This window comes from Berghia stephanieae, chromosome 8 (assembly GCF_034508935.2).
Source record: "Berghia stephanieae isolate SIO BIC M18660-M18661 chromosome 8, UCSD_Bste_1.3, whole genome shotgun sequence".
Lineage (NCBI taxonomy): Eukaryota > Metazoa > Mollusca > Gastropoda > Nudibranchia > Aeolidiidae > Berghia > Berghia stephanieae.
In genome coordinates this window covers 29,307,177-29,319,292 of record NC_088367.1, presented here as the reverse complement: position 1 = coordinate 29,319,292, position 12,116 = coordinate 29,307,177, and the positions used below count along the sequence as shown (strand labels likewise).

At 35.2% G+C, this 12,116-nt stretch overlaps 1 protein-coding gene across 1 annotated transcript in view; it reads left to right on the top strand.

The window, feature by feature from the left end:
- The window catches only part of LOC144978479 (uncharacterized), a 56,034-nt gene that overhangs the window by 12,506 nt on the left and 31,412 nt on the right, over positions 1-12,116 (top strand). The window contains exon 5 of the mRNA XM_078924623.1: positions 3,881-4,051. Coding sequence (XP_078780749.1) covers positions 3,881-4,051 — 171 coding nt within the window. The remainder of the gene's footprint in view (positions 1-3,880; positions 4,052-12,116) is intronic.

Here is a 12,116-nt window from a genome sequence, read left to right as displayed (position 1 = left end):
CCATCCACTCTTTCACATCCGTCACACATTCTTCCACACGTTTCACAATATTTTCGAGATTTTTAGTTTTATCAGTAGCATAAAGTTGCGTATCATCTGCATAGAGATGATAGCGCAGCCCATGACCAGTGATGACATTAGATAATGGAGAAGTATACAAAACAAAAAGAATTGGACCCAAAACAGAGCCTTGAGGAACACCAAAAGACAATGTATGTTGACGAGAAAGTTTATCTAAAATCATAACCTGTTGCTTTCATAATAATAATGATAATAATAATAATAATAATAATAATAATAATAATAATAATAATAATAATAATAATAATAATAACAATAATAAGAATAAGAATAAGAAAAAGAATAAGAATAAGAATAACAATGATAATAATAATATTATTAATAATAATAATAATAATAATAATAATAATAATAATAATAATAATAATAATAATAATAACAATGATAATAATGATGATGATGATGATGATGATGATGATGATGATGATGATGATGATGATGATGATGATGATGATGATGATGATGACGATAATAATAATAATAATAATAATAATAATAATAATAATAATAATAATAATAATAATAATAATAATAATAATAATAATAATAATAATAATGATATTGTTATTATTAATATCATCATCATCATCATCATCATCATCATCATCATCATCATCATCATCATCATCATCATAATTATTATTATCATGCTCATCATCATCATCATCATCATCATCATCATCATCATCATCATCATCATCATCATCATCATCATCTTCATCATCATCATCATCATCATCATCATCATCATTATTCAGCTAATTCTATAAAAAATTAGTTCGATTCCTTTTGCACTGGGAAAGTTACAAACAGGAAGAATATCCAGAAATATCACCGCCCAGTCGGTGCCCCTTATAACTTATTTTCTGAGTATCGGAAAACTGATAAGAACCGGCGTTGGCGTCCGAAGGCTTGACAAGGCGTGAAAAAGGTTTGTAGACAAAAAATAGATTTCTCGTGGATCATAATTATTGGCACGTCAATGTGCAACGTATCGCGTCCATAGCAACCGGCCGGAAAAGAGCTATTTTCATGGATTAAGAAGGAAGTAATGGATTTGATACGAAAATTATCTTGGGATGAGGTTTCATGATATCACCAAGGTCTTTTAAAATAATCTATTTCCAGTTTATTGCCAAATACAAATACGTGAATTCTTTATTCTATTAAATTTATAATTTTGCCGCCCACATAGAAAGCGACAAGTGTGCACTTATCTTAAAAATAATAAAACTCAGCAATATTGAGAATTGTAAATGTTTGAATGGGTGACATTGATTGCAAAATTCTGTTCCTCGGCATTGCGTTCTTGGATAAGGTTTCATTCACAAATTACCTCACTTGACTGACATGTGAATAAGCAAAGCTGGGTATAGAGATTTTCAGATTACCAAAAGACCCTATTGCAAAAATAAAGGTGTCTAACCTGTGACCTGCACTGTATAAAATGACAATTTGATTCGATATTATGGCCAGCCGGTAACTTAAAGGTAATATCAAAGATAAAACCAGATATTATTTTATTTTTTTTAAAGTAGAGAGCAGTGGGGGCTGCCTGAAGCCTGGGATCGTGAAAATACTAACGAAAGAGTGCTAATGGATAGGAACAATACAGACAATGAGAGGGTGGCATGGAAAGAAACATATGGATGCCCAGTAAGAGAGCAAGAGTTTCTTGGGAGGTGTATGAGGTGTGCATGTATTGTCTGTACTGTCCCTTTATCTTTCTCTCCATTTTATTGACTCATTCATTCAGGCACCTCTAGTTTTTGGTTTTCCTATCCGAAGCCTCTCCATTATCACTATTTCGTTAGTATATATTCTAAAAGCGCCATATCCAAAACGTGTATATATATATATATATATATATATATATATATATATATATATATATATATATATATACATACCATATTTAATGTTATATGGGACCTCTAAAGCAACAATCTTTTCAGTCCTCTTTATATACGGAAACGGAACATGGCAAATGTATGGAAGAGACAAAAAACGCGTCATACTTTCCAACCACAATGCCTAAGAAAAATATTCAATGTCAGCTACTTTCACCACGTAACAAATAGTGAAATTCTAAAAAAAAAAAGAACTGGAATGCAGGACGTTACGATCACCATCCAACAACGCTGTCTTAGGACACGTCCTCCGCATGAAAGAAGACCGCTTCCCCCGAAAAAAAAGCATTTGAATGGTAAAATTATAACAGCAGAGTGAGGTAAACGAGGACACCAAAGACGACATGGAATGTAATAGGTTCCAACAGTCATGACGTCACTTCCCTCGTAATGATGCATAGTAACTTAGTAACTGGTTCTAAACTATCGGAACAATGGCGGACGTCTTTATGAACTACTCCTCCGACGAGCATAAAAGTATATCCAGAGGATAAAAACATTATAAATCTGATCATGTTTTGAATTTTATACATTCTGATCACATGATATGTGAAAAAATTCTAGCCAGTATGAAGAATAAAAAGTACCGATTTTCTTTGTTTGGAACCAAACTGCTCGTTGCTGGGCGGACGTGACATCAGACTATTGAGTCCTATTGTCAACAAAGACCTTAAAACTAGAGAGCTGACATTGGACGAGGCGTCCATGGCAGCACAGGACCGGCAGGAATGGCGAATCTGGACGGCCCAATGTGTCAAAGACAAGGGAAGAACTAAGGTCAAAGGCCTAAAGTCTATAGATAGAATGCGCTTGGCCAAGGAGTTCACAACATTGCCATCCGGAATTATAACGGACCAACACACAAACTCTGTGTAACCATGAACTTTTATAGTCTGGTTAATACAGTTTAGTGAGAACAACTCACAAACGCGGATGGCAAAAACGATAACAAAGGCCTGAGTGACGTCATCTGCATACTATCTATATGTAACCCAAATCGTTATTATGTCTGGATGATTCCGGTGCTAAAACTGAATCTTAACCATAATTTCCTGTTTTTTAACATCTAAAGCATTCCTAGATTTGCGATAATTAATGTCACCTATACAGATAATAAAAATACTAAATATTGCTTACCATTGCGTAAGACTAGACACTGATGAATCTGATGTGCACATATTTGCAGGTTTGATCTTAATACGCAATTATGGGCTGTCTTTACTATTTTTGTAATGGAAAATATTTTCCGTTGGTTTTAGAGTATTTTTCATAATTACAACAAAGAGGCCCTTAACAATTTAGGTTACCAAACTGCAAATAAGTTCACGTTGTGATGAGCCAATGACGCAACAAGATAAAAAGACAAATACTTACACGGTATTTAAGGAATTTAGACAGTAGTAGTTGAATGTGCTGAAAAAGTCCATTAAAAAAAGAAAAAAAAGATAAGTCCATTACATTTATCGGCATATGTATTCTCGTTGGTTCAATGATTTTTTTTTTCTTCAAGTGATCTCATTCTTTCAGTTATCTCATACTTTCCATATATATATATATATATATATATATATATATATATATATATATATATATATATATATATATATATATATATATATATTACACGAATGTGTTAAATAATAACTATAATAATAAGTATTATTATTATTATTATTATTATTATTATTATTATTATTATTATTATTATTATTATTATTATTATTATTATTATTATTATTATTATTATTATTATTATTATCATTATTATTAACTCAATATCTTCATATCCATTCCTTCATATTGCTCATTATAAAAACAGTCTTCTTCGTCCTGCGTTTATTTGTTTGTTTGTTTTTTGTTTTTGTTTTTTTGTTTTTTTTTTGTTGAAGGATTCCATCCCGTTGAATAGCTCAACGCTCTTCAAGTACGGCAAACGCCTTCTGAAGGAAGACTGCATCTCGAAACAAAAGCAGTCGACTCTTATGGAGAGAAAATTCAAATTGGAGGAGGCACGACAAGAGGCTGCGCGTAGCAAGGAAGACTACGAGCAAATGTGCGAGGTAAGTTATTCTGCTGTTGAAGGTTGATGTCTCAGGTTGGATAATTCTTGTGCGGCTATGCGGTCTAGTTAGTTGTATGACACTCGCTTTCGGATCGGAAGGTCCTGGGTTCGAGCCTCGCTCGGCGATACAGTTGAGCCCTTGGAATAGGCTCTTTACTCATATTCTCTCACCGCAGTCAGGTGTAAAATGAGCACAGGCCGTTAACAGCGCTGTCCCTGTCAAAATAAAAATTAATATCGCCTTAATATCAGGCATCATGCTTCGTTCTACATGTTACGTGTTACTGTTGGTCAGGGACCCATTGTAAAGCGCTTTGAGCACGTTTAGTGGATATTGCGCTATATAAAAGCTCAAAGATAAAAAAAAATTAGATAGGTTTGGCGAGACGTGTACATATATGCAGGTCTGACATCTGAATCCACTTATGGGCCTAGTTTAACATTGTTGTAAATGTAGTGGACAATATTTTGCGTCAATTTTTGAGATTGCCATTACAAAAACGAGCCCATCAGGAATTTGATTATCAGACATACAAATAACTGCACGTCGGTTTGGCGTTTTATCAATTCTGCCACAAGAAAAGTCGACGTGCCCACACGTTTTATCTGGACGGCCCATACGATCGCATATTTTATCTGGACGGCCCATATGAAGGTACATTTTATCTGGACGGCCCATACGAGCGCACGTTTTATCTGGACGGCCCATACGATCGCATATTTTATCTGGACGGCACATACGATCGCATATTTTATCTGGACGGCCCATACGATCGCATATTATTTCTGGACGGCCCATATGATAGTGCATTTTATCTGGACGGCCCATACGAGCGCACGTTTTATCTGGACGGCCCATACGATCGCATATTTTATCTGGACGGCCCATACGATCTCACATTTTATCTGGACGGCCCATACGATCACACATTTTATCTGGACGGCCCATACGATCACACATTTTATCTGGACGGCCCATACGATCGCATATTTTATCTGGACGGCCCATAAAATCGCACATTTTATCTGGACGGCCCATACGATCGCATATTTTATCTGGACGGCCCATAAAATCGCACATTTTATCTGGACGGCCCATACGATCGCATATTTTATCTGGACGGCCCATACGATCACACATTTTATCTGGACGGCCCATACGATCGCAAATTTTATCTGGTAGGTCCATACGATCGCATATTTTATCTGGACGGCCCATAAAATCGTACATTTTATCTGGACGGCCCATACGATCGCATATTTTATCTGGACGGCCCATACGATCACACATTTTATCTGGACGGTCCATAAAATCGCACATTTATCTGGACGGCCCATACGATCACACATTTTATCTGGACGGCCCATAAAATCGCACATTTTATCTGGACGGCCCATACGATCGCATATTTTATCTGGACGGCCCATACGATCATACATTTTATCTGGACGGCCCATACTATCGCAAATTTTATCTGGTCGGTCCATACGATCGCATATTTTATCTGGACGGCCCATATGATCGTACATTTTATCTGGACGGCCCATACGAGCGCACGTTTTATCTGGACGGCCCATACGATCGCATATTTTATCTGGACGGCCCATAAAATCGCACATTTTATCTGGACGGCCCATACGATCACACATTTTATCTGGACGGCCCATACGATCACACATTTTATCTGGACGGCCCATAAAATCGCACATTTTATCAAGCTCAACAACTACTTCGCATCTTGTGCAATATTAGATCTAGATATTCACTTTTGTTGGTTTAACCAATGCAAACAATTTTTTTTTACTATAGATATATCGTCCTGTCCATGACACACAATGAATTAAAAAAACAAAAAGAGATTTCTGGGGTTTTTTTTTTTTTGGTTTAAAGATATTAAAACCAGGTGTTTTCAGATGTATTAAATATGACTAAAGATGACAGAAATGGTCGATAATTTCAAGTTCAAATTTTGGTCAAAATTTGTATTTTCAAATTGCGATATGCCCGACGTAAACATATATGCAGGTCTGTCATCTGAACGCAATAATGAGCCAAGTTTAACATTGTTGTACTGGACAATATTTTGTGTCATTTTTTTGTTGAGAACAATGAGCCCATAAAAATTAAAGTGGGTTGTTTGTCCTGCAAATAAGCACACATCGGTTTTGCCAGAATATGGCAGGGTTAAAGTCCCAGGTTTAGAGAGTTTTTTTTTGCCAATACGAGGGTTATTTAAATCGATCAATATTTGAAGGACGAGTTTTATGACCAAATCTTTAAATACACGAATTTTATGGCCAAATCTTTAAATACACGAGTTTTATGGCCAAATCTTTAAATACACGAGTTTTATGGCCAAATCTTTAAATACGAGTTTTTTCAAGAGCACGACAGTTAACTGGTTATAATTAATTAATTAATTTAAAAAAATATATTTTTTTAAAAAACCAACTAAATACCTCATCATTCTGGAAAATAAAACAATTTTCCTTCATTTTGCCTTTTATAACAAAATACTGGATGGACGCCATGGGACACGAATTAGATTAAAACCGACATACATTATATTCATGTCGATTCAAACAAATTCAGAGAACATAATGGATATAGAGAAACACGCCTAATTAAAGTAGTCCGTGAGAGCCATGAAGCCCATGGACCCCGGAGTTAATACCCAGTTTCTATAACGTGAAACGAACAATTACAATTGCTTGCCACCCTTTGGATAGGACGCTAGTCTATCGCAAAATTACTTTCCACTAAGATCTAAGAGACCCAGCTACCGATTTACTGCTGGGTGGACAGGGCCGGGGTCGGAGAAAATTTCGACTGCACCCGGGATCGATCTTGGTCCCTTTGAGTGTGAAGCGAGTGCTCTACCAATCGAGCTATCGAGACCCCTTACCTGATTAATCAAATTGATTGAAAAAAAAGTAAAAAATATATATAATAATGAATAATAATAATAATGGTATAGATTTATAGTGCGCCAAACATCCCTTCTTCAGGTGGGCTCTGGGCGCATAACACAGATTAAGCCCTAACACAGTACACGAACAACGCTAATTATACACATAATCAAAAGAAAGCCTGTCGAAATGAGAATGTCTTCAATCGACGCTTGAATTCCTCTAGTGAAGACGAAGAACGTATTTCTAGTGGTAGTAAATTCCACAACCTTGGACCAGAATGCTCAAAGGCGCGTTCACCAGTCTTCACTCGACAGCGGGGTGTTTTCAATTTGAGGTCGTTCGTTGATCGAAGCGATCGCTGTGGGTTATACCGTTCGACGAGGTTTGAGAGATATGCTGCTGACGAGCCCTCAAAGCATCTGAAAACGATAGTTAAAGATTTATATTTAATCCGCTGGACCACTGGCAACCAATGCAGCTGCTGTAGTAATTCGGGAGCTGCAGTTTTCCTGTCTTTCTGCAGTACAACGCGGGCTGCCATGTTCTGTATTTTCTGGAGTTTATTTATTTTGTCTTTTGTGAGACCAACGAACAGTGCATTGCAGTAGTCCATTTTCGGGAATATCAAAGATGTTACCAATTTGTTGCGGTTTCCCTATTAATAAATGGTCTGATTGTTCTGATATTTCTTAGAATGCAGATAGTACTTGATCTCACATTGTTAATATGTTTGTTCATAAACAGATCACCCTCTAAGGTGATGCCGAGATTTTTTGCTGATGTTGTGAGTTGTATTTTGTCATTGTCGTTGATTGTCAGTGCCAGTGTAAATGAATCTGTCTTATTATTGGAACTAGCAATGAATTAGGCTTCGGTCTTGTCGCCATTTAATTTTAATCTATTTGCAGACATCCATCTCATCACATGGTTGATGCATTGTTCGTAAACAGTTATCTTTCAAACAATATCGGATTGCAAACACATGCTATGAATCTGGGTATCATCAGCGTACATATGGTAAGCGAGAGAATGTTGCTCTAAGATTCTCACAACAGGGGAAGTGTAAAGTACAACAAGGACTGGACCTAAAACGGATCCTTGAGGTACACCAAAATAAAGGTCACGCTTTGAAGAAGTTACTTCCCCAATTAAAACTGATTGAGTTCTTTGAGTAAGATATGATGCAAACCAGTTTAGAGCAGTGCCTGATATGCCGAAAGTAACTTGTAGCCTTCGAAGTAGTATGGCATGGTCGATGGTGTCAAAGGCCGCCGAAAGATCGAGAAGACTAAGGATGGTGGTTTTTCCTTGATCAATAATTTGCAGCAAGTCATTTGTGATTCTCATCAATGCTGTTTCTGTGCTATGATTTTGCCGATAGGCCGATTGATAGCACTTATCGAGGTTATTATGTTTCACGTGACATGAAAGTTGTTTTAGAACAATCTTTTCTAGAATTTTGGAGATGAATGGTAGATTTGATACAGGCCTAAAGTTTTAAAAATTATCACTGTCATGTCCTGTTTTCTTTAACAATGGCTTCACCAATGCTTTCTTGAAGCTTTCTGGAACAATTCCAACCCTTAATGATTGATTAATCAATTCAGTGGTGTAAGGTGCAAGTTCATGAATACACTCCTTCAAAAGCGATGTTGGTAAAGGGTCGAGCCTACATGATTTGCTCGGACTAGAGAGAATCGTTTTCTTTGTGTCATTTATTGAATTTCTTTGAAAGTTGTTAAGGGTTCACCATAAAAAGAGGTATATTCTGCTTCTGTTTCGTCTGTGTCAAGTTCACTCCGTATCGTTGTTATTTTATTCATGAAATACTCTACAAAGCACTCCGCGAGTTGCTTGTCGTCAGTGTGGTGTGGTAGGCATTTTTTAACTCTTTGCCTAGAAGCTTATCTGAGATTTTATAAAACTCCTTCGGACTTTTAATATTATCAACCTTATCAAGATAGTAGATACGCTTTGCCTTAATTGTCACCTCTTTGAGTCTTTGTTTGAATGATATGTAAGTTTCCTTATCAATTGTCAGGCCAGATTTTTTCCATTTCTTCTCCGCTTTTCTTTTCTCTTTCTTTATGCGTTTTACCTCCAAATTGTACCATGGTGATTCTTTTCTGACTTTCACAGATCTTGTCGTGAGAGGTGCGTGCTTATCCATAACACTAATAATTGCTTTATCAAAATTGCCAACAGTAACTTCTTTCTCACAGTGTGTAGTTAGAGAGTGAGAGAGGTCCGCTTTAAATAGTTCTATGTCAATTTTCTTCAAATTTCTCGACACAACTATTTCTTTTTGTTTTTGTGTCGTGTACTGTCCCCCCTCTGATGCCAAAAGATATTAAATGATGGTCTGAAATACAAAGATCATCTACATTGATAGGTGTCGCTAGTTGCATGTCAACGCTGGCCAATACCCAGTCAATAATGTGTCCACACCGATGTGTCTTGTCATTGACATGCTGTGTCATGTGATGTGACGAAAGTAGTTTATTTATATTTCTTATATCCGGTGTGTCTCGATCAAAGTGTAAGTTGAAATCTCCAACAATAATATTTTTCTTTGACTTCATGTCAAAGCGAAGAAGGAAGTCCTCAAATTCAGCAATAAATAGTGATGTTTTTAATCTATTTTTTGCACTGGGTGGTGGCCTATATATTGAATGAAGCTTGACTGTGTCATGTTTAAAATCAAGGACCATTCCTACAGTGTCATCGCGATAGACTGTATGGTGATGTGTGTTTCATTTTCTAGATTCATAACTCTGGTCATAGATGTTAGAGCACAGTGAACACTTGTAGTAAAATAAATAAACAAATTTGTTCATAAAATAAAACACTTGAAATTATTAAAATTTAGCATAAAATTCACGAATAATACACAAGTCCTTTGAAAAAAATCAGAAATAATTATATCACTCAGAAGACTAAAACGTCACGATTAGATTGGTATAAAAATCCAGAATTGAAAATGTGAATAAACGCTAAAATACATAGAAAACACAGAGCAATTTGAAACGTGTCAGCCTGCAAGGCGTGTTACAATAATATATAAAAGATAAATAAATAAATAAATAATAATATTAGTAATAATAATAATAATAATAATAATAATAATAATAATAATAATAATAATAATAATAATAATAATAATAATAATAATAATAATAATAATGATGATAATAATAATAATAATAATAATAATAAGAAGAAGAAGAAGAAGAAGAAGAAGAAGAACAACAACAACAACAACAACATTAATACTATAAATAATAATAATAATAATAATAATAATAATAATAATAATAATAATAATAATAATAATAATAATAATAATAATATTTGTTTCTTTTTTTTTTCCTTGGACGCTTCTCAATCGACGTCCACCTATTTTCAGGTCTGATAACTAAAACTATCATGGACTCATTGTTATTATGGAAATACTTTGAGACCAACAGCAAAATATTGTCCATTACAACCATGTTAAATCAAGCCCATAATTATGGTCGGTGATCGGACCTGCAAATAATTACACGTCGTTCTAAACACATTTTTTATCTCTTACCATCTACATCCGCTTCCGGGTCTGAACAGTCAAAATTATGTTATTCAGGGCGAGTGTTTGAAAATTCCATAGAACACACATTGCACAAGAATAGCACTGGTTTGCTCTATTATCACCATTATTAACATGTAAATGATGAAATGTTTGACCGTACCAATAAACCATCGTGTGCAGTGGATATCGCAATTTAACTATCTATTTAACGACGGGATTCATTTTGGTTTAAAAAAAAAAAACATATTAATTTGCTAACATCTGAAAACGATGTCATGACGGACGGATGGGGGTTTTCTAAATGCTGAAAAAAGACAACTTAATTTATAGCTAAGAATACGAAATTTGGGACAATAATGTATGACGTGAAACTGAGTGATTATAGATGCAATATTTTAGCTAAAATACTCACAACATCCTCTAGCCGGATATGACGTACCAATTAAATGTTTATAGTATGATGGATAAGATATTTTAGTGAGAACTTATCATAAAAATGTCTGTCTAAAAAAACAACAAACAGATCAGTAACGTCAATATCGTTCCTTCTATAGATATTGTTTATTGAAGTAATATTATAAGTCCTTCAGACCCATTTTAGGCACGTACAACCGGAGTTTATCCTAGGTTTTAGAGTTTCTTTACAAGAAGAGGGTTATTTTAATTGATCGATATAATTTGAAGCACGAGTTTTCCCTGTCAAAATATTAAATGGGCAGGGTGTTTTTTTTTTTCATTCTATGACCTTTAGTTGTGCCAATTTGTCTTAAAACGAAGTTATACAGGAATAAACATGCAGCTTGAAATTATTATATACATCGCTCATATCCGTGGGATGAGATGACGAAGACCTGTTAATGTGCCCCCCCCCCCCCCCATATTGAAAGTTAGAATATAAATAAGGTAAAATGGACATCATTTGATAGATTTCACACTTCTCCACTCTTTAGAAAAAAAGACATCATGCCGGTTTTGTCAATGTCAAGTTATATCATATATTAGCATCTTTATAATATAATATATCTTGGCCTGTCAGATGTTCTTTTTTTTTTGAGTGTGGGGAAGGGTGAAATCTATCAAATGGTATACATTTTCGCATGTTTGTTTTATAATTCTTAATCGGGGGGGGGGGGGGGGGTGTAGGGGGGGGGGGGCACACTTGGGAGCTGGTCTGAGTCAACACATTCCACGATATAAATTTTATCTTAAATTATATTCTCTTTTGGCAAGAATTAGTTTTTGGCTCTGGAACTTTAAAAAAGAAATTAATTCCAAAACTTCTGATCTGCCTTTTTTTTTTACTTCAAACCTAATTTCTATTGATCTAGTTTTGTCCAACATAAAACAAGGTTGACGTGGTCTGTTATATATTGGTGAAAAATATATCGTGAAATAAAATTAATAAAAAATAAATCGAGCTTTTATATAGAGCAATATCCCCTAAACGTTCTCAAAGCGCTTTACAAAGGGACCCTGACAAACATCCACTCGCAACATGTAGAACGAGACATGATGCCTGTTAGGCGATATTACCATTTTATTCGACAGAGACAGCGTTGTGAACGGCCAGGTATTCATTTTA